Below are 24,532 nucleotides of genomic sequence, written 5' to 3' on the forward strand. Positions count from 1 at the left end.
AGGAACTTTCAGTCAAATCTATAGATTAATCTAATTGAATACATAAGGGACCTTTCAATCAAATCTCTTAGGGCCAAAGTTGCGATCTTTCATGTATGTTTTTTCTCCTCATACACAAGTGCTCCTTTTTTCATGCACGTGGGTAGAGACCCACTACTCACGGGAGTAGATGAACTCCAAACTTTCCTAAAAGACATTAACACTAACACCAGAAATTCACAATTTACATCTAATATATGCGACTCTGTGATTGAATTTCTAGACCTTCAGATTTCTATAGAAAATGGACATCTAATGTGTAACACATTTCAGAAATCTCCCAGTAAAAATAGCTACATCTTACATAAACCAAAATGGTTGTTAAATATCCCTTTAGGTCAATGTAGATGTATTAAGAGAAACTGCACAAAAGAAGACGACTTTGAAAAGGAAGCAGCAAAAATGAAACAACAGTTTCTAACAAAAAAATATCCAACTAAGGTAGTAGATAATGCACTAATTAAAGTTAGAGATATGAATAGAGAGGATTTTTTTAAAGATTAGATTAGATGTCCGAATGGACCAGAGGAGAAAATACAAATGATTCTACCATTCAACACACGGTATAAGGAGATCCAAAGGATCAAAAAACATTGGCACTATATCCTGACAGACAAAACTATAGGCCCCCTCATGTCCGATGTTCCATTAATAACCTTTACTAAAGCCTCGAATTTAGGCCTCAAAGTAGCCCCCTCTATCAAGAAAAATAAGGAAGGGGAAAACCCGGTACATAAATGGGTTGGGTTAACAGGCTTTTTTAGATGTAGTAAATGCACAAACTGCAGGACTACGATCTTCCCTAAAAAAAACTACGACGGTTAAAGTCAACCACTAATACATACAGTACAGACCAAAAGTTTGGACACACCTTCTCATTCAAAGAGTTTTCTTTATTTTCATGACTATGAAGGCATCAAAACTATGAATTAACACATGTGGAATTATATACATAACAAACAAGTGTGAAACAACTGAAAATATGTCATATTCTAGGTTCTTAAAAGTAGCCACCTTTTGCTTTGATTACTGCTTTGCACACTCTTGGCATTCTCTTGATGAGCTTCAAGAGGTAGTCCCCTGAAATGGTCTTCCAACAGTCTTGAAGGAGTTTCCAGAGATCCTTAGCACTTGTTGGCCCTTTTGCCTTCACTCTGCGATCCAGCTCACCCCAAACCATCTCGATTGGGTTCAGGTCCGGTGACTGTGGAGGCCAGGTCATCTGGCGCAGCACCCCATCACTCTCCTTCATGGTCAAATAGCCCTTACTTTCAAAGTTTTCCCAATTTTTCGGCTGACTGGCTGACCTTCATTTCTTAAAGTAATGATGGCCACTCGTTTTTCTTCACTTAGCTGCTTTTTTCTTGCCATAATACAAATTCGAACAGTCTATTCAGTAGGACTATCAGCTGTGTATCCACCTGACTTCTCCTCAATGCAACTGATGGTCCCAACCCCATTTATAAGGCAAGGAATCCCACTTATTAAACCTGACAGGGCACACCTGTGAAGTGAAAACCATTTCAGGGGACTACCTCTTGAAGCTCATCAAGAGAATGCCAAGAGTGTGCAAAGCAGTAATCAAAGCAAAAGGTGGCTACTTTGAAGAACCTAGAATATGACATATTTTCAATTGTTTCACACTTGTTTATTATGTATATAATTCCACATGTGTGGATGCCATAGTTTTGATGCCTTCAGTGTGAATCTACAATTTTCATAGTCATGAAAATAAAGAAAACTCTTTGAATGAGAAGGTGTGTCCAAACTTTTGGTCTGTACTGTATGTGCACACAATAAAAGCATGCTTAACATGTGATTCCACCAATGTTATCTATATAATACAGTGTCCATGCAACAAACAGTATTTCGGAAGAACTAAGAGGACTCTCAAAAAGAGAATTTCAGAACACTGCCAATATAAGAAATGGATACGAAAAACTTTCATTGTCTAATCATTTTAAACAAATAAACAATAAAGATCCATCTGGAATAAGATTTGCAGCCCTAGAAAGAGTAAAAGACATTGGAGCGGTGGTGTAGAATGTCAAGGTTAGAATCAAGACAAATTTTTGAATTGAATTCTCTCTTACCTGAAGATTTAAAGAGGACCTTTCACCTGTATAAACTATGTGAACCGAGTATGCTGCCATATAGAGCGGCACCCGGGGATCTCACTGCACTTACTATTATCCCCGGGCGCCGCTCCGTTCTCCCGTTATAGGCTCCGGTACCTTTGCTTTTTAAGTTATAGTAGGCGGGTCTTCCCTTGTCCTGTGGGCGTCTCCTTCTCCTAGGCTGCAGCGCTGGCCAATCGCAGCGCACAGCTCACAGCCTGGGAGGTTTTTTTCTCCCAGGCTGTGAGCTGTGCGCTGCGATTGGCCAGCGCTGCAGCCTAGGAGAAGGAGACGCCCACAGGACAAGGGAAGACCCGCCTACTATAACTTAAAAAGCAAAGGTACCGGAGCCTATAACGGGAGAACGGAGCGGCGCCCGGGGATAATAGTAAGTGCAGTGAGATCCCCGGGCGCCGCTCTATATGGCAGCATACTCGGTTCACATAGTTTATACAGGTGAAAGGTCCTCTTTAAATGCGGAATTAGAGCTGTTTGGAATTCTGTAACGATTGGGTGGGTGCCCTTCGCCCGACGGGAGACCAGGGGAGTACTCTTATGTCATCCTGGTCCCCCTTAACGGGAGGCTCCCATCCATCTGTCTTCATTGCGTTATGTCTATGTCAGCTGGCATCCCTTTATGTACAGTTGCAAGAAAAAGTATGTGAACCCTTTGGAATGATATGGATTTCTGCACAAATTGGTCATAAAATGTGATCTGATCTTCATATACATGTAAGTCACAACAATAGACAATCACAGTCTGCTTAAACTAATAACACACAAAGAATTAAATGTTACCATGTTTTTATTGAACACACCATGTAAACATTCACAGTGCAGGTGGAAAAAGTATGTGAACCCCTAGACTAATGACATCTCCAAGAGCTAATTGGAGTGAGGTGTCAGCCAACTGGAGACCAATCAATGAGATGAGATTGGAGGTGTTGGTTACAGCTGCCCTGCCCTATAAAAAATACACATCAGTTATGGGTTTGCTTTTCACAAGAAGCATTGCCTGATGTGAATGATGCCTCGCACAAAAGAGATCTCAGAAGACCTACGATTAAGAATTTTTGACTTGCATAAAGCTGGAAAGGGTTATAAAAGTATCTCCAAAAGCCTTGCTGTTCATCGGTCCACGGTAAGACAAATAGTCTATAAATGGAGAAAGTTCAGCACTGCTGCTACTCTCCCTAGGAGAGGCCGTCCTGTAAAGATGACTGCAAGAGCACAGCGCAGACTGCTCAATGAGGTGAAGAAGAATTCTAGAGTGTCAGCTAAAGACTTACAAAAGTCTCTGGCATATGCTAACATCCCTGTTAGTGAATCTACGATACGTAAAACACTGAACAAGAATGGATTTCATGGGAGGATACCACAGAGGAAGCCACTGCTGTAAAAAAAAACATTGCTGCACGTTTACAGTTTGCACAAGAGCACCTGGATGTTCCACTGCAGTACTGGCAAAATATTCTGTGGACAGATGAAACCAAAGTTAAGTTGTTTGGAAGAAACACACAACATTATGTGTGGAGAAAATGAGGCACAGCACACCAACATCAAAACCTCATCCCAACTGTGAAGTATGGTGGTGGGGGCATCATGGTTTGGGGCTGCTTTGCTGCTTCAGGGCCTGGAAGGATTGCTATCATCGAAGGAAAAATGAATTCCCAAGTTTATCAAAACATTTTGCAGGAGAACTTAAGGCCATCTGTCCACCAGCTGAAGCTCAACAGAAGATGGGTGTTGCAACAGGACAACGACCCAAAGCATAGAAGTAAATCAACAAGAGAATGGCATAAACAGAAGAAAATACACCTTCTGGAGTGGCCCAGTCAGAGTCCTGACCTCAACCCGATTGAGATGCTGTGGCATAACCTCAAGAAAGCGGTTCACACCAGACATCCCAAGAATATTGCTGAACTGAAACAGTTCTGTAAAGAGGAATGGTCAAGAATTACTCCTGACCGTTGTGCACGTCTGATCTGCAACTACAGGAAACGTTTGGTTGAAATTATTGCTGCGAAAGGAGGTTCAACCAGTTATTAAATCCAAGGGTTCACATACTTTTTCCACCTGCACTGTGACTGTTTACATGGTGTGTTCAATAAAAACATGGTAACATTTAACTCTTTGTGTGTTATTAGTTTAAGCAGACTGTGATTGTCTATTGTTGTGACTTAGATGAAGATCAGATCACATTTTATGACCAATTTGTGCAGAAATCCATATAATTCCAAAGGGTTCACATACTTTTTCTTGCAACTGTATATATATATATATATAAAAAAGGAAATACCGTATTCCAGAAATATGTTGCAATAAACAAAGCCAAAACATCTTTTGAAAGGGGAATCACATCACCCTTAAATTATAAGAGAACAGTTGGTAAATGCAAGTGAAATTAAGGTATGACAAACTTGATGCATAATTAATAGCAGTAGAATCGCACTGATACCGCATCAGTAACGCATTGACTCAAAATTCACTTGCACCTTAGATTAAAGTTTATTGGAGGCTGCCTGACACATTGAATGTACCTGTTGGATAACAACAACGTTACAACATAAGTGAGGTTGCAACATTATAATAGTGGATATTGATATTGATTGACACAAAGAAAATTAGTAATGGCTTGTTACAACCACTGAATTCCGGTCCATGACTTATGAACTACCCTAATGATACATGTGCCCTAGGGTATTTAAAACATCGTTCAACAATATGGAGGCTTAACCACTTAACCGTTGAGGGTCCCGAAATGCGTTTGGTACTTAGAGACCCCCGCAAATCGATGTCACAGCGAAGGTCAGTCTACATGATTTAAAGTGGAACGGAGCGCTCCGCAACTTTCAGCTGAATACAAGGGACGGACTAGCCTGCTAAACATACACCACGTGGTACGCCGATTGCGAACGTCACGGCACCGATCCCTCAGCATCTAACCGTGAGTAGTGGGTCTATAACCACGTGCATGAAAAAGAAGCACTTGTGTATGAGGAGAAAAAACATACATGAAAGATCGCAACTTTGGCACGAAGAGATTTGATTAAAAGGTCCCTATGTATTCAATTAGATTAATCTATAGATTTGATTGAAAGTTCCTGGACATATAACAAGACATATTTATATGATAGAAAGATGACCAATAGTGGAACCTATTGATACTATATATTCTATGATTTATACTTACCTGAACATTTGGAAAATAACAACCGATTACTTCCTAAAGGACATTTAGAATATAAAAGACTGGACATTTATTCGGGGGCTTGAGGACAACTAATCTGATGCATGGATGATTGCATCAGGACTGTACTGATACTGCATCATTATAGATTGCCTATATTATTATTCTTTCTTATCTTTTTTATATTTTTATACCTTCAGTGGATATAGAAGCTTCCATTTTTTGGGATTTTTTTGGGCAATTTTAACTCTATCATATGAAGGTGAATTGAATTCAAAACAAATGTGTTATTAATAAATGTTATGTCTCATAGTGATTCCAGTGACAGAGTGCCAATCTTCTATTATATATATTTTAACTGTGAATGTCAGGGTGACATCTGTGATTGTAATCCTACCTGTGATAATACTGAGATGACTGCTGAAAAGTGATTTGTACAGAACAGGAAGTGGCAATTATTATTATTAGACTAAAATTGAAGGATTTTAGGATTTAAAAAAAAAACCACTGAAAATTAAAAATAACATAACCAAAATAAACTAACCCAAAACCGTTTTCCGCGGACAAGAATAGGACAGGTTATATTTTTTTGACGGACTGGAACCACGGATCACGGACGCGGATGGCAAACGGTGCACTATCCGCATTTTCAACGGCTCCATAGAAATGAATGGGTCCGCACCTGAAACACTAAAATCGGCAGAACGGACGCGGAAGCAAACAACAGTCGTGTGCATGAGGCCTTAAACAAATAGGTTATTTTTAGATGACACATTCCCTTTAAATAACGCTGACGATCCTTTCCAATGACTGGATTTTATAGTGATTGTATAGGATAAATGAAGTGTCTCTCTTATACAGAAACAGCAACCTTCTTGCCCAGGTCTGATATTGGTGCTCAGCTCCATTCAAGTCAAAGCGGCTGAGAAATTCCAATGGCCATTTTAATGTATTTCAACCAATAAATGATGGTTGGAAATACAGAGCTAATCTGTCAAACACGTTAACAATACAACTGCAAACTTTTTAATCAATTAAAATAAAAGTTCAATCCTTGGCAATGGGCCATTGAGGAGTCAGGAGGGAAATATGCTCTCGCCATTACAGAAATTACAATGAAAATGTATTTGCCAGGAAAGAAGACTTACGCATGACTCCATCCTGGTCTTGAAGAAATCGCTCCAAAATTGTTCGTGCGATCAAGGCTGGAGAAAAGTCTACCTGTAGAGAGAATGCATCGATTATAATGTAGAAAAGATCTCCCTGTATCTGCTGCATCAGACTGATAAAATACAAAGACATAATGAGTGCAACTGCAAATGCTGAGGTGGATGGCTTAACTTGTCTCTTTTCTCCACCATTTTTGAATATAGCCCTTGCTATATAAATCTGTCTAAAGGTAGCAATACAGTCAAACTTACTTGGGGGCTGAACACCATAACGGTGCCTTATCATGGCAGAAATAAGTGTGGCAGATGTTCACCGATGGCAGGTACCTATCAGAAAGTTGATCTGCTGTGTATTTTTGTGATTGTTGTTGGGTACTGCATCCCCTCAATGTAAGAGCAGGTTAGGCTACAGATCACAGCAGAGATTTAGCATTCGTTTGGTCCAAATTTCCCTTTCAACATATGGCACTGTCATCCAAGAAGACAACCTTCATAAAAAACATGGTGCTCAGTGGTTGGCGCTGTTGTCTTGCAGCACTGGGGTCCTGGCTTCATGTTTTGCATCTGTCTCCTCACACACTTTAAAAACATACTGAGATCATTTTGAATTTAGTTTGTGAGCCCCAATAGGGATGGGGACCAATGCAAATTACCAAATGACAATCTCTATATAAATAAAATGAACAAAACAGCTGCCTAAAATCCATTTCCCAGCCCCCCGCTGATCAGCTGTTTGAAGAGAAGGCAGCTCTCATACGAGCGCTGCCTTCTCATCTCTGTTTACCTGCTCGCCGCAGCAATTGCAGTGGTGAGCAGTGTAATTACAAGTATGGCGTCCCCATTCACTTCTATGAGACCGTTCTGTAGTATTCACTTGAACAAATGAAGCCGTCCCATAGAAGTGAGTGGGGATGCCATACTATACCACTGCAATTGCTGCGGCCAGCATGTAAACAGAGCAGAGAAGGCAGCACTCGAACAAGCGCTGCCTTCTCTTCACACAGCTGATCATTAGGGGTGCCGGGTGTCCAGGGCAGGATCATCTCTGCAGAAGGATCCTATTACACATGTCAATGCAAGACTATGGAGAGGGGAGGGGGAGGAGTAAAGAGGATGAGGAGATGCACACAGACAAGCAGACTGCACACCTACATATGAAGCTTATAGCTCATTACAAGTGCTTCATTCACTTCTCTGTAATGTCCTCCATTATTCTGGGGCTGCATCTGTGACGGTGAGACAGTTGGGAAGGAGATTTGCTAGCCTCCACCCACCATGTCTCAGAGCTGCAAAACAGATATTCAGGAAGCGCAGATGAAAAATGCCAGATACAAGTCATATCTTGGCCATAAACAGTCTTTATCCTCGTGTACACACATGGTACTAGTGATTAATGCAAAGTTTGCTAAAAGTGGAGTGCTACTTTAATGTATAGCTAGCTTAAGTGCACATGCATATAGCTGTATTACAGTCTGAACAGCGTAACCACAGTGTCTATAGCCTGCTATGAGGCAGTACTCTATCTCCAAGTTCACCAGATTTTATATAGCAGTACGCGTACATTTTATTATTGTTGAAACCATTTGCGGACTAGAATAGGCATTTCTATCAATGGGCTGGTCGTGTGCGTTCCACAGAATGCACGCGGCTGGTATCCGCGTTTTGCGGATCTAAAATTTGCGGACCGTAAAACCCATATGGTTGTCTGAATGAGCCCTACGTAGGAGACAGATAGGAATGAGTATAACTGCAGGAGCAGACTACAAAGGGCATGTTTGCAGTCTGTTACCATAGAGACACATTTGTAAGGTTGCCTTATTTTTCATCTTAGAGGCACTGAATAATCATACATTCCCACACATCAGCTTCATTCCTACAATCTCAGGGCTAACCACATATGACCATACCACATTATTAATTATAGCTCACCACATACCACTTAGAGGGCCGGTCAGTCTTATGTAAATAAACCATAAAGTGTTTTTCTGGACGTAACATTGATGGATTATCCTTAGGAAAGCCCATCAATACGAGGTCACACAATATGAGGTTTCTAACATATTTTAAGTTTCAATCCCTTTTTCAAGATCTCTTCTCGATGAGACACAAGTATACAGCTATGTACAAGAGAGCGGTAATACCCTGAACTATGCACCCATGTCAACAGATCATGATCAAGACACGTCTTTAAGTCATGTGAACAAAAATGTTCTCATTCACTGACAATGGTGAAGAATTAATATACAACATATACCAGTAAACTGCTGTATACTTTTTTACACAATAAGTGAGCTTTATTTACCTAAAACTAGATAACAGTTTTAGGCTAGACTTTGTAGCATTTTCCCAGTTTTAACCACTTAAAGGCCTATTTTCATTTTTTCATTTTTGATTTTTTTCCTCCCCACGTTCTAATAGCAGTAACTTTTTTATTTTTCTGCTCACATAGCCATATGAGGGCTTATTTTATTCTTTTATTTATTATTATTGGAAAACGGGAAAAAGATTCTTTGTGGGTTAAAATAAAAATAAAAAAAAACACAGTTCTGCCAGTTTTTGGGGTTTTGACATCATATGCATTCACTGTGCGCTGATATTAACACTATTCTGCAGATCAATACGATTACAGCGATACCAAACTTGTATACTTTTGTTTTATTACTTTAAAAAAATAAAAATCTTTGAAAAAAAAAATCTATTTGCTTTGCATTACCATTTTCTGACATCCATAACTTTTTTATATTTCGGTCTACAGAGCTATATGAGGGCTTTTTTTTTTTTTATTGCAAAACGAACTGTAGTTTTTATTGGTACCATTTTTGTGGCATGTACGACTTTTTGATCACTGTTATTCAATTTTCTGTGGGGGACAAGGTGACAAAAAATGGCAAATCGTGACGATGCGAAGATACCCAATATGTTTATTTTTATATACACTGCTCAAAAAAATAAAGGGAACACAAAAATAACACATCCTAGATCTGAATTAATTAAATATTCTTCTGAAATACTTTGTTCTTTACATAGTTGAATGTGCTGACAACAAAATCACACAAAAATAAAAAAATGGAAATCAAATTTTTCAGCCCATGGAGGTCTGGATTTGGAGTCACACTCAAAATTAAAGTGGAAAAACACACTACAGGCTGATCCAACTTTGATGTAATGTCCTTAAAACAAGTCAAAATGAGGCTCAGTAGTGTGTGTGGCCTCCACGTGCCTGTATGACCTCCCTACAACGCCTGTGCATGCTCCTGATGAGGTGGCGGACGGTCTCCTGAGGGATCTCCTCCCAGACCTGGACTAAAGCATCTGCCAACTCCTGGACAGTCTGTGGTGCAACGTGACGTTGGTGGATAGAGCGAGACATGATGTCCCAGATGTTCTCAATTGGATTCAGGTCTGGGGAACGGGCCAATCCATAGCATCAATGCCTTCGTCTTGCAGGAACTGCTGACACACTCCAGCCACATGAGGTCTAGCATTGTCTTGCATTAGGAGGAACCCAGGGCCAACCGCACCAGAATATGGTCTCACAAGGGGTCTGAGGATCTCATCTCGGTACCTAATGGCAGTCAGGCTACCTCTGGCGAGCACATGGAGGGCTGTGCGGCCCTCCAAAGAAATGCCACCCCACACCATTACTGACCCAATGCGAAACCGGTCATGCTGGAGGATGTTGCAGGCAGCAGAACGTTCTCCACGGCGTCTCAAGACTCTGTCACGTCTGTCACATGTGCTCAGTGTGAACCTGCTTTCATCTGTGAAGAGCACAGGGCGCCAGTGGCGAATTTGCCAATCTTGGTGTTCTCTGGCAAATGCCAAACGTCGTGCACGGTGTTGGGCTGTAAGCACAACCCCCACCTGTGGACGTCGGGCCCTCATATCACCCTCATGGAGTCTGTTTTTGACCGTTTGAGCAGACACATGCACATTTGTGGCCTGCTGGAGGTCATTTTGCAAGGCTCTGGCAGTGCTCCTCCTGTTCCTCCTTGCACAAAGGCGGAGGTAGCGGTCCTGCTGCTGGGTTGTTGCCCTCCTATGGCCTCCTCCACGTCTCCTGATGTACTGGCCTGTCTCCTGGTAGCGCCTCCATGCTCTGGACACTACGCTGACAGACACAGCAAACCTTCTTGCCACAGCTCGCATTGATGTGCCATCCTGGATAAGCTGCACTACCTGAGCCACTTGTGTGGGTTGTAGACTCCGTCTCATGCTACCACTAGAGTGAAAGCACCGCCAGCATTCAAAAGTGACCAAAACATCAGCCAGGAAGCATAGGAACTGAGAAGTGATCTGTGGTCACCACCTGCAGAACCACTCCTTTATTGGGGGTGTCTTGCTAATTGCCTATAATTTCCACCTGTTGTCTATCCCATTTGCACAACAGCATGTGAAATTGATTGTCACTCAGTGTTGCTTCCTAAGTGGACAGTTTGATTTCACAGAAGTGTGATTGACTTGGAGTTACATTATGTTGTTTAAGTGTTTTAATATTTGTGTTTTTTTAAAAAAACTTTTACTTTTTACTTTGTAACTATTACCCCACTTAGGATGCTAGTACATCGGACATTTTCATCCCTTGTCCCATTCACCCTAATATGGATCTATAAGGGTAAATGACAATCAGATGTGCTCCCTGCTGAGCTGTGCCGTATGCACAGCTTAGCAGGAAGGTTACTATGACAGCCTCAGCAGGCCCCAGGCTATCATGGTAACCGATCGGACCCATGCGATTTCACTGTGAGGGCTCTGATCGGAAGGCAGGGGGAGCCGCATCCATCTTCTTTACCTCACAGATCCCGGGATCGTTGTTGAACGCGGCATCTGAGGGGTTAAATGATGGGATTCAGCATGATTGCTGTTCCCTGTCATTGCAGCTGGGTGCCTACTGTATTATGCAGCCGCCACCCTCTGCGTATGGAGCGGGCTCACCGCAGAGGCCTGCTTAAGGAGTTAAAGAGGTTATACCCTCCTTTAGTACTGATGACCTATCTTCGGCATAGGCCATCAATATCTGATCGGCAGGGGTCCGACATCCTGCACCCCTTCCAGCTGTTACAGAGTAGTTCTGCTGCCCGAACTACACAGCTCCGTCCAGTGTGTAGTGGACCCAGATGGTTACTGCAGCACTGCTCCCATTCACTTCAATGGGAGCAGTGCTGCAGTAAGCTGTTCACTCTACTACACAGTGCATCGCCAGAGCTATTCTGAACCAGTTGATCAATGGGGGTGTCTGATCACCGCGGATCAAATATTGATGGCATATTCTGATGACAGATCATATCACACATGTCAATGCAATTCTATGAGTAAAGAGGAACTGAGGAGATGCACAAAGACAAGCAGACTGCACAGCTACATACTGTATGAAGCTAATAGCTAAAAAATGCTGATAAAATAATGACCGTGAGGGAGCTCAGCGCTTACAGTTCTGCAAAATCTATACTGTACACTTTTCCACAAGTTTTAAAAATTGCACTCTACTACATCTGCTTGCTGCCTTGGAATGATGATTACTGAAGACAGAAATGTGATACTGGATAACTTATGCCCTTCAAAATAAAAGTGTGACATAACACAACCATCCATGACAAGAGGAGATGATGTGTGAAAAACCTGTAGGAACACACGCCACACAAAATTTTCCATTCTCAAATTACACCCTGAAATGTAATCAATGTCCTCAAACAGTTGAGTTGTAGAAGACTTCTTTGTATAATGAATATCCTGACAGCTTTTCAAAGCTAATAATTACACCTCCTTTTCATCTGTATCTAGACACTGTAGAGAAATCTCTGAAAGGGGTAAATAACTCATCCAATTTTTTTTCCATAAGGTCCTGGGTCTATCCAGTCACCGACCAGAAGTTGACCTGTTGGCCATCTTCACCGCTAACAGGTCTTGAATGATTTTGCAGTTTCTGACAAATCCATGAGCAAATGGTGCCTGATCCTCTGACATCATTGTTTCTGTACTGCTTGGACCTAGCACTGGAGAATGAGGTATCACATTTAATGAGTCCTATTTTCATGGCACCTAGACAAGCAGTGTTCCAAGCGACCATCAAGTACAATTAAAAAAATCATATCTTAAAGTCAACCTGTCAAAAGAAAAAGCATTTGTTCAGCCTAATTATATCTATGTGCTATTTTGGCAAAACTGCAGAAAAATCTTGAGTCAATGGCATTAGTAGAAACAGAAGCTGAACTCTGCAGATGGTGAAGATCTGACACATGATGAGGAATACATGAGCTAGACAAAACTCCTATATTTCACATAGGCACATAAGCTGATTCACATAATACTCAGTCAAATCTTTTTTGTGTTTTTTAAATACTCTGAATGCATTTTTTTTTTTTTTTAATCAATGTATAAAATTACTTAAAAACGAAAAATAATCGACAGTTTTTAAACCAGCACCTGCATCTGAATAATTTTGCAAATGCATGTAATTAAAAATATAGCATAGCCACTGAGTTATTCAATAAAATGTATCTGAATAGCGCCACCTGTAGTCAGTTTTTTCCTCATTTCTTTGACCTGATCACTGAGAAGGCTGCACATGCTCAGTTTCATCCTTCATCTGCCTCCTGAGTTGTGATAGGGAGAACAACAGATAACAGCAGATAAGACACTCCCCTTAAACCTTCAGCTTGATATAAATCTAGCAAAGGAATGAATGGGGAGATCTCTGGATCCATGTGAGGTACAGGGCTGGTTCTAGCTTTCTTAGAAATAGATTGTCAAGTACTGTATGATGTCTGATTTTCATTTTTTAAATTAGTCATGGGATAACCCCTTTAAAGAGGTTATGCCATGAATGCTGAAAAAAAAATGAAATCATTTAGTACATGACAATGTCTTTCTAACAAAGCAGAACACAAAGTGGTTGACAGTTAAAATTTAAACTGAGAGCGTGCGACCACCTGTGCCAGGTGGACAAAAAAATAAGGAACACAACAAACAGCAGGTGGTGCTAGACAGATAGATTTCATTGAATAACTCACTGGCTATACAAACTTTTTAATTACATGCAATTACAAAAGTATTCAGATCCAGGTGCTGGATTAAAAAATGCAGAATACTTTTCATGGCACAACCCTTTTAAAGGCTTCTGACATACAGTCGTGGCCAAAAGTTTTGAGAATTACATAAATATTGGAAATTGGAAAAGTTGCTGCTTAAGTTTTTATAATAGCAATTTGCATATACTCCAGAATGTTATGAAGAGTGATCAGATGAATTGCATAGTCCTTCTTTGCCATGAAAATTAACTTAATCCCCCAAAAAACTTTCCACTGCATTTCATTGCGGTCATTAAAGGACCTGCTGAGATCATTTCAGTAATCGTCTTGTTAACTCAGGTGAGAATGTTGACGAGCACAAGGCTGAAGATCATTATGTCAGGCTGATTGGGTTAAAATGGCAGACTTGACATGTTAAAAGGAGGGTGATGCTTGAAATCATTGTTCTTCCATTGTTAACCATGGTGACCTGCAAAGAAACGCGTGCAGCCATCATTGCGTTGCATAAAAATGGCTTCACAGGCAAGGATATTGTGGCTACTAAGATTGCACCTCAATCAACAATTTATAGGATCATCAAGAACTTCAAGGAAAGAGGTTCAATTCTTGTTAAGAAGGCTTCAGGGCGTCCAAGAAAGTCCAGCAAGTGCCAGGATCGTCTGCTAAAGAGGATTCAGCTGCGGGATCGGAGTGCCACCAGTGCAGAGCTTGCTCAGGAATGGCAGCAGGCAGGTGTGAGCGCATCTGCACGCACAGTGAGGCGAAGACTTTTGGAAGATGGCCTGGTGTCAAGAAGGGCAGCAAAGAAGCCACTTCTCTCCAAAAAAAACATCAGGGAAAGATTGATCTTCTGCAGAAAGTATGGTGAATGGACTGCCGAGGACTGGGGCAAAGTCATATTCTCCGATGAAGCCTCTTTCCGATTGTTTGGGGCATCTGGAAAAAGGTTTGTCCGGAGAAGAAAAGGTGAGCGCTACCATCAGTCCTGTGTCATGCCAACAGTAAAGCATCCTGAGACCATTCAGGTGTGGGGTTGCTTCTCATCCAAGGGAGTGGGCTCACTCACAATTTTGCCCAAAAACACAGCCATGAATAAAGAATGGTACCAAAACACCCTCCAACAGCAACTTCTTCCAACAATCCAACAACAGTTTGGTGAAGAACAATGCATTTTCCAGCACGATGGAGCACCGTGCCATAAGGCAAAAGTGATAACTAAGTGGCTCGGAGACCAAAACGTTGACATTTTGGCCTGGAAACTCCCCAGATCTTAATCCCATTGAGAACTTGTGGTCAATCCTCAAAAGGCGGGTGGACAAACAAAAACCCACTAATTCTGACAAACTCCAAGAAGTGATTATGAAAGAATGGGTTGCTATCAGTCAGGAATTGGCCCAGAAGTTGATTGAGAGCATGCCCAGTCGAATTGCAGAGGTCCTGAAAAAGAAGGGCCAACACTGCAAATACTGACTCTTTGCATAAATGTCATGTAATTGTCGATAAAAGCCTTTGAAACGTATGAAGTGCGTGTAATTATATTTCACTACATCACAGAAACAACTGAAACAAAGATCTAAAAGCAGTTTAGCAGCAAACTTTGTGAAAACTAATATTTGTGTCATTCTCAAAACTTTTGGCCACGACTGTACATCTGACGTAGATCAACAGTATACTACTCTTAGTTGTGTCAGTTCTCTTTGCTCTCCCCTTCCCTTCCACAGTGTTATAAAAAATGTTCCACTAGTGTAGGGGTCTAATGACCAAAACTGAGGGCATGATAGCGATCCACAATGCTGTCAGTTCAAGTCATTAGAGTTTTGATCAGGCCGAGTCATTAGGCCGTAATACACTGGGGAGAAACTGGTCTTAGAGATAGCCGCAGGGAGTGGCAGTGACATAGCAGATCAGAGTGTGGAGGGGGAGAAAGCACCAAAGGAAGGCAGCTCACACCAGTTGCTTTCAGGGAGTAAAGCACACTCCAGGCAGTCTATAGGGGGAGAATGACAAACAGTGTACAAGTATGAAAGTGGAGTACACACAGCAGGCAGCAGGGAGGAAATTATACACAGCCTCAGCATCAGTGGCAGTCAGTACAAGTGAGAGGAGATCCCTCATGGGCTGTAGAAGAATTCAGTCTAGGAATGAAGCTCTCCTGAGAGCTAGTGAAGACAGCAGCATCCAGCATGTGGAAAGTGTTGTCAGCAGTGGTAAACGTCCAAAAGTCACACACTATTGTGATATTTTATGCTGTATTCTAACATCTGCCATTTTGTCACATTCATCCATTTTTGCAAATGTGCACTGTGTGTTTTTTTTGCGGTTTTGTAAAAATTGCAGCGAATAAAGGTGGCGAAACACAACATGTGACAATACACAGTCTTGTTTCCAAACTATCCTGGAGGACCAAAGACTACCTATATGGTTAATCAGAAAAAAGTTACTTGCTTTACTCTGAAGTTGCCCAATATCTAGAATGAAAGTCATGATAATAAATGAATGTGATTGGGCCCTAGCTCCGCGGGGAGGAAGGCTACTAAATAAAGCAAGGACACAACATTTTCGGAATCCAGCAGACTGAATTATCATGGCTGTTTATGGTACTTGGACATATTCAGCTATTTTTCCTCCATGTTCGCACACTCTAGAACACATTAATAATAGAGTCTACAGCTCCGGCACTGCCTCATGTGTGTGCAAAGATATAATCAGACAAATATATACAGGAGCTCAGGTAAGAAATATATGAGCGCATTGAGCTGCATGCAAAACAGCATCCTAGGACAGAGAAGCAGATTTAACTGGCCTTCTGCAACCATACCCTGCCACTATGTTATACATCTCTCATCAGATTTTACAGTTTCCACTGATTAAATATATATTGACTCATAAAGTAGCGCCGTTACATCAATCGTCAGCAGATGCAGCGAGGTGTCATTTAAATATTAAGTATCATATAAAAATGGCAGCTTGATTGTTTGGAGGTAATAATGTGCTACTGGTTATTGCAACATTTCCCTAATGCATTAAGCAGCGCTCACATTGAGGACACAATAAGGCCCAGGGCAGGGAGGAGGGGGTCGTGTAGAGGATGCAGACTAGTCTGAATGGTGGGAGGAAGAAGACGGCCTTGGAAGCAGAATTCAATCTAAAACATAAACTTCTTTGTATAATTCATGCCCAGCTTGGGTTTTCTTCCACGTGACACCGATATTAAATATGCCCTTGTTTTATGCTATGAACGCTCTCAATTTCTACAGAATACATATATGAGGCTGAGAGAATGTGCAGCAGAAGTGCCACCTCTACGGCATATAACGCCATTCAATCGTACGGATCTGCAAAGATGAATACAGATTTTCCTTGCCCCTGTAATCATCTTTTGATCTACACAAGGCGACTTTCACATCTGCGTTTTTGCTGGATCCGTCATGGATCAGTAAAAAACGCTTCCGTTAGAATAATACAACCTTCTGTATCCGTTACGAATGGATCTGGTTGTATTATCTCTAAAATAGCCATGACGGATCAGTCTATAAAACCACTGTAAGTCAATGGGGGACGGATCCGTTTTCTTTTGTGTCCAAGAAAATGGATCTGGCACTATTGACTTACATTGTGTTTGATGACGGATCCGTCTTGCTCCGCATACCATGACGCACACAAAACCACTGCTTGCAGCTTTTTTTGTGTGCGCCATGTAAATGCAATCCATTCTGGTGCACTTTGTTCCGTTAAGTTCAGTTTTGTCCCCATTGACAATGAATAGGAACAAAACTGAAGCAGCCCAAGACTGACTCCCTTACCTTGTGTTTCACGACCTGAAAAAGCATTGAAGAAGATTGTATAGCAGGGGTGCACAACCCGCGGCCCTCAATGCCATCCTGTGCCGCCCCCAAACTCTGGTTACATGCTCACATGTACAGTATTTTCCATGTAGGAGAGAAGAGGAGTGGTGCGTAATGTGGGAGTTTGATCCCAGACATGGCCACACATTAGTAGCTACCTATCCACTTATACTGGCAAAATGTGGATCTCATGACCCCTGTGAGATACTCCAGAAAGAAGTAGATGAGGTGGAGAGGATGCATGTGTGCGCCTACCTTCATTGTAGTTTATGAAGAAACTAAACACTTCCAGACATAGCCTCCTCCTTTTTGGAGTGTGAATGGGCCCTCCCCATTGTCTAGATAGGTAGGTGTCCCGGAGTGTCATTAATGTTTTAGCCGATATTGGTTTAGTCTGACAATGTGGCCCTCGGGCCAGAAAGGTTTTGCAACTCTGCTGTCTAGGCAGCTTCACGTATGACCACATAAATGATATTTGGAACATATTGGGAGAATTGTTCTGATCGTTTCTGTTGCCAAGTGAAAAATACTGGATAATTGGGGAAATTGAAAAGTATTTCTATTGCCAGCTTAAATCTATTCAAAGGCTATTATCCTAATAAACAATATAAGGGTACAACACTGAAAAATCACAGAAAGCCACAAGACTTTTACCTAACTGCCCATATAATAAAGTAGATCACCAGCGGTGCATTCAGGTATTGTCTGAGACTGGATCCCAACCAGGGGCAGATATTTCATATGTGCAAACTGCATAGGAGTCCAGGAGGCTAAATAAAATATCGACTACAGTAGAGGGAGCGTTCGGTCTACTACAAGCTGGAAAGCTAGGGCTCCGCATACTGTTCCAGCACAGGGGCCCACGGAATGGCTACCATTTGGTGCTTTGGACACAGTTACACAGCATAGACTTAGAATTAATCGACATTAAATGTGATGTAGCTCCTCATAAATGTCTATATACCAAGCACTGTACAGTAACTTAAAATATGAAAAATGAAGGGGTCTCCATACTTATGACCTGTCCTTGGGATAATGAAAAACACATAGGGCAACAGCACTCTACAAACCAAATAGAGTACAAAAGTATATTACATTGTTAATGCTATGCTAATAACTTAGAGATGCTTAGCAAATACATTTTGTACAAAATCATTTGAGCCCGTCTGCCGCACGCCAAGGCGATCTCTATAAGACGGGTCCTAACACTAAAGCTCACCTGTTGGGTGCCATAACAGCGACCATGAAATCCAGGAAGTGCAGGCCCCTTTTGGTTTATATCTGTGTGGTGCCAAAATGGCCTTCATTGAATCCAGGGACTACAAATACCAGCATGCATGCTGAGCAGACCATGTACTCATGCTAATTAAAAATCAGCCTGGTATTTGTAGTCCCTGGATTCAATGAAGGCCATTTTGGCACCACACAGATATAAACCAAAAGGGTTTCAAATAAAGTTATACAATTTTCCAATATACCTTCTGTATCAATTGCTGCCTGTCCTTAGGAGCCATCATTGTCCCCTTCCAAAGTCCTGGTCATGTGATGGACACACAGGGGTGCACGCCCCATCACATGACTCAGCTCCAATCACTGTGCTGTAACTGGACTTGCGTGTCCATCATATGTAGAATATTTCCCCCCTTGAACATATTTAGAGGTCTTACCTCATTGGCCAGGTTTAACAAGACAGGTGCTGCTGGATCCACTGCTATATCATGTAAGTACCTACAATACAAAGGGACGATGAATATCAGCAAATACTGGCAGCTGTGGCTGCAGTTATACTTAAAGGGAATCTGTCACCACATACCTCGAAATAAATCCAGATAACGCTGGATATGTGCGCTCGGGAGCTGAATCCAACCCCATTTGCCCTACGTTGCTTGGTGGTCCCTATCCAGAGATATTAGCAATTTTATATTATGCAAATTAGCCCCCATTGGTGCAAGGAGGGTGTTGCTGTTGCATCTGGAGCTCTGCTTGCTTTCTGTGCCAGCCACGATCCCCCTCGCTCTGAGAGACAGGGCCAGGCAGTGCAGACGTTATTCCGCCATGAAATCTCAGGGCTGCACATTCTCTGATCAGCGCATGAACTGTACAGTACTGAAGCTCCCTGGGCGGACGGAACCTGTACTGCGCACACATACATCCCTCTGGCAAGCTTCAGTACTGTGGAGTACGTGCGTCATTCAAAGAGGTGACCGCTAAGGTATAGCCACGCATAATTACGTCTACACTGCCTGGCCCTGCAAAGAAAGTGAATGGACCCTCGGATGTAATGGCAACACCCTCATTGCTCCAAGGGGCTAATTTGGATAATTAAAAAATGTTTCTATACCTGAATAGGGACTACCAATTAACATGGGACAAATGGAGTTGGATTCAGCTGCCAAGTGCACATCTCCAATGTCAGCAGGAATTATTTGAAGGCTTGTGGTGACAAAATTACCTTTAAAACGGGTTGGCCGAAGCATAATATGCTGGGGCTCCAACTGGTGGGAACACCACTGCTCAGGATGACGGGGTCCCAATTCCCCAGTGTGACCAAAGCAGTAGTCCGCGTGCATGACCACCTCTTCAGTCACTGCCTATGAAACTGCTGAGTGAATGGAACAGTGCGCACTACCACAATATCCACACTGTAGACTCTGGGACCTCTGTACTTGTGATGAACCGCAATCATACATTTATCACCTACCTTGTGGGTAGGTTCTAACGGTTGTTTGTGGGACAACCCCTTTAAGGGCGCATTCAGACAACCGCGCCATGTTTCGCAGTCCGCAAAAACACGGATGCCACCCGTGCTCGTTCCGCAATTTGCAGAATGGAATGGGCGGCCCATTATAGAAATGCCAATTCTTGTCCGCGGACAACAGTAGGGCATGCTCTATATTTTTTGCAAAAGGCTGCGGAATGGAATAACGGAAGCTGACAGCACGTGGTGCGCTGCAAGCATCTTTTGCGGTCCCATTGAAATGAATGGGTCCGCACCCGGAACGCATGTGGACTCATTCTTACGGTCATCTGAATAAGCCCTTAGGCCATAATATAGAGAAGTTAGGTACATTATGACCGTTTGCAAGCTTATTAAAGGGGTTCAGCTCTGAACCTGGACATATCCCCATTTTCACCCAGGCAGCCCCCTTGAGCATTGGAGCAGTTCATGGTCCGATGCTGAATTTGCTGGCATTTTGTGGAGTTCCGGTAATGAACCGGGCTTTAGTGCTGCCCTAGCCTGTAAAACAATGAGGGCAGCGCTAAAGCTCGCCCATCAGAGCTGTTGACGTCACCGAACACACTGCTGGGCAGAAGCCTCCGCCTGGAAGTGTGTTATGGTAAATTAAAGAGCCCTTGCCTTGCGCCATCCTGCGCAGGGCAAGGGAGAGCATTGGAGCATGAACCGCTCCAATGCTCAAATCAGCGGGGCTACCTTGGTGAAATTATGGGTATGTCCGGGTTCAGCTCTGAACCCAGACAACCCCTTTAAGTTCAGCATGAGCCCAGGAGAACACGTTTATTATGTGTACTTTAATGTGAGGCTTGTTTTGCAGGAATATGTAAATGTTTTTAGATTTTGAGTACATACAAAAACAGAACTATTTTTTCTATTATTGTACACAGAGTAAATGCAAAAAAAAGTTTATCTGTGATTTTCATTCCAGGCAGAAATAATGTGTTGACTTAACCCAATAGGCATTGAAAAACGGATGCAAGCCAGTGCTTTACCCAGCTAAAAATCCCTAACAAGTTATAAGCAAATGCCTACTACATTCAGGGGAAAGGCTTGACAACTTACCTGCTGTAGTACTTTTCAATGGTGTCAGGAGCATGGTGTCTTGCATGGGTCCTTTTTATAAGCTTCTAAAATGGGAATAACACAATCCAAAGGCAATTAAAAGAAAAGAAAGCTAACCAGAGAAATATTATATAATCGTACACACACACACACACACACACACACACTAGGCAGTGATGGCGAACCTCCTGTGGCAAAACTACGACTCCCAGCATGCTCCATTCATTTCTATGGAGTTCTGAGAACAGCAAGTGTACATCTTGGGAGTCGTAGTTTTACCACAGCTGGAGTTCCGGAGGCTAGCCCTCACAGCGACTAAGGCATATTCAGGACAACGGGTCCAGGGTTCTAAAGATACTGCCCATTCGGCTACTACGGTTGACATTCACAGAAGTTGTTTTTGCCACTGCAGAAAATGAGGTAATTTGTGATTGACCCCTTTAAAGATCTATCCTCAAAATAGGATATCAGATAGGTGAGCGTCCGACTCCTGGCACCTCTGCAAGTCAGCTGTTGGAAGGAGTCCTGTGAGATCATGTCTATCGCTCACATGGTCTTGTGCAACCGTGTTCAATGCAAGTGAATGGGACTGATCAGCAATACCAAGCACAACTGCTATACAATGTACGGCACCGCACACAGTATACTATGAAAAGGGCTCTTTTAAAGGGGCTGTCCAAGACTATTAAATTCCACCCATATGCCTGGGCCCCTCACAATGAATATACTTACATGGCTCCCCCGTCACCCGTGATGCAACGGAGGCTCAACTCTCTGCCATTGGCTGCTCCCCCCTGACACTGGATGTTTTCATTTGAGCACGGGGAGAAGCAGCAGTGGCGGTGCAAGGGCCAGGAGTGGCACAGGGAGAGACATATGGGGGGAAATTTAATAGTCTCTGACAACCCCTTTAAGGAGCTGAGAGGCGGGGGTGCAAGGAAACAGAGTCCCAACAACCTAAGGTCTCATGCACACGACCGTTGTGTGCATCCGTGGCCGTTGTTCCGTTTTCCGTGATTTTCTGCGGACCCATTGACTTTCAAAAACTCAGAAAATGCACCGTTGTTCATCTGCGGCCGTGATCCGTGTTTCCTGTCCGTCAAAAAAATAGGACCTGTCCTATTTTTTTGACGGACAACGGTTCACGGACCCATTCAAGTCAATGGTTCCGTGAAAAAACACGGATGCACACAAGATTGGCATCCGCGTCCGTTGGCAACTTTCACACAGACGGATCGCAGATCCGTCTGCATAAAAGCTTTTTCAGATATGAGTTTTCGACAGTATATTCTAACACAGAGGCGTTCCCATAGTGATATACTGAGAACTGTGTACATGACTGCCCCCTGCTGCCCGGCAGCACCCGATCTTTTACAGGGGGCTGTGATCCGCACAATTAACCCCTCAGGTGCCGCACCTAAAGGGTTAATTGTGCGTATCATAGCCCCCTGTAAGAGATCAGGTGCTGCCAGGCAGGAGGGGGCAGACCCCCTCCCTCCCCAATATTATATTCATTGGTGGCCAGTGCGGCCTCCCCTCTCCCCCCCCCCCCAGTACTAATCACGTTTCGAATCCCCCATCATTGGTGGCCAGTGCGGCCTCACATCCGCCCCCCCCAGTTAAAATCACGTTTCGAATCCCCCATCATTGGTGGCCAGTGCGGCCTCACAACCCCCCCCCCCTTGTTAAAAATCACGTTTCGAATCCCCCATCATTGGTGGCCACACATCTACCCTTCCCCCCCCCCCCCCTTGTCACTTACCAGTAGGAGGAGCGCCCGGCCGGTCACAGACATCGCAGCTCGCAGGTAAGTATAATGCTTCTAAAAATTGCTAAGTAACCATGGCAACCAGGACTGCAGTAGCGTCCTGGTTTCCATGGTTACCGATCGGAGCCCCAGCGATTAAACTTGGACTCCGATCGGAACTCTCCACTGCCACCAATGATGGGGGAACGTGATTTTAACTTGGGGGGGGGGGGGGGGGGGGGGGGAGGGGAGATGTGAGGCCGCACTGGCCACCAATGATGGGGGATTCGGAACGTGATTTTAACAAGGAAGGGGGGGAGAGGGGAGGCCGCACTGGCCACCAATAAATATAATATTGGGGAGGGAGGGGGTCTGCCCCCTCCTGCCTGGCAGCACCTGATCTCTTACAGGGGGCTATGATACGCACAATTAACCCTTTAGGTGTGGCACCTGAGGGGTTAATTGTGCAGATCACAGCCCCCTGTAAAAGATCGGGTGCTGCCAGGCAGCAGGGGGCAGTCATGTACACAGTTCGTAGGATATTCTAACTTGAAGCGTCCCCATCACTATGGGAACTGTCGGATATGAGTTTCACGATCTAACTCAAATCCGATGGTATATTCTAACATAGAGGCGTTCCCATGGTGATGGGGACGCTTCAAGTTAAAATATACCATCGGATTGGAGAAAACTCTGATCTTATGGTATATTAACTCCTGACTTTACATTGAAAGTCAATGGGGGACGGATCCGTTTGCAATTGCACCATATTGTGTCAACGTCAAACGGATGCGTCCACATTGACTTGCATTGTAAGTCAGGACGGATCCGTTTGGCTCCGCACGGCCAGGCGGACACCAAAACGACTTTTTTTTCATGTCCGTGGATCCTCCAAAAATCAAGGAAGACCCACGGACGAAAAAACGGTCACGGATCACGGACCAACGGAACCCCGTTTTGCGGACCGTGAAAAAATACTGTCATGTGCATGAGGCCTAATACTGATGACCTATGATGAGGTTATTAATATTTAAATCCTAGAAAACCACTTTAAGGTATCTGAATAATGGATTCGGTAAAATGCCTTAAGATAAATAAGGGTTTTACCAACTGGAGGGTGTCCCTACTAGGGTTGTCACGATACCGAAATTTTGATTCGATTTCGATACCATAAAAAAGTATTGCGATACTCGATACCATTCAATACCAAGCAAAAAATAAATAAAAACACTAAAAAAAAGTATATTTTATGGAACGTCCGGCCCATAATAGAACAGTCCTATCCTATTTTTTGGGGGGACAAGGTGACAAAAAATTGTGAATCGCGCGGTTTTGATTTTTTCTCTGTTACGGCGTTCAACGCATAGGAAATATTTTTAAAAATTTTAACAGTTCACACTTTTTCGGGCGTGGCGATATGTAATATGTTTATTTTTTGTTTGTAAATTTTATATTTAAAATTGGGAAAGGGGGCGATTTAAACTTTTAGTATTTTGGTGTTTTTTAAACGATTTATTTTTTATTTTTTTATTTACTATTACCCCCCTTAGGGGCTAGAACCCTTGTCCTATTCACCCTGATAGAGCTCTGTTAGGGTG

At 42.9% G+C, this 24,532-nt stretch overlaps 1 protein-coding gene across 1 annotated transcript in view; it reads right to left on the reverse strand.

The window, feature by feature from the left end:
- The window catches only part of CDIN1 (CDAN1 interacting nuclease 1), a 367,051-nt gene that overhangs the window by 258,094 nt on the left and 84,425 nt on the right, over positions 1–24,532 (reverse strand). Inside the window, exons 4-6 of the mRNA XM_040412470.1 lie at positions 21,188–21,252; positions 19,056–19,116; positions 6,495–6,567 (exon numbers count right to left, since the gene is read on the reverse strand). Of these exons, the coding sequence (XP_040268404.1) occupies positions 6,495–6,567; positions 19,056–19,116; positions 21,188–21,252 (199 nt within the window). The remainder of the gene's footprint in view (positions 1–6,494; positions 6,568–19,055; positions 19,117–21,187; positions 21,253–24,532) is intronic.

The sequence above is a fragment of the Bufo bufo genome, chromosome 11 (genome assembly GCF_905171765.1).
Source record: "Bufo bufo chromosome 11, aBufBuf1.1, whole genome shotgun sequence".
In the NCBI taxonomy this organism is placed as follows: domain Eukaryota; kingdom Metazoa; phylum Chordata; class Amphibia; order Anura; family Bufonidae; genus Bufo; species Bufo bufo.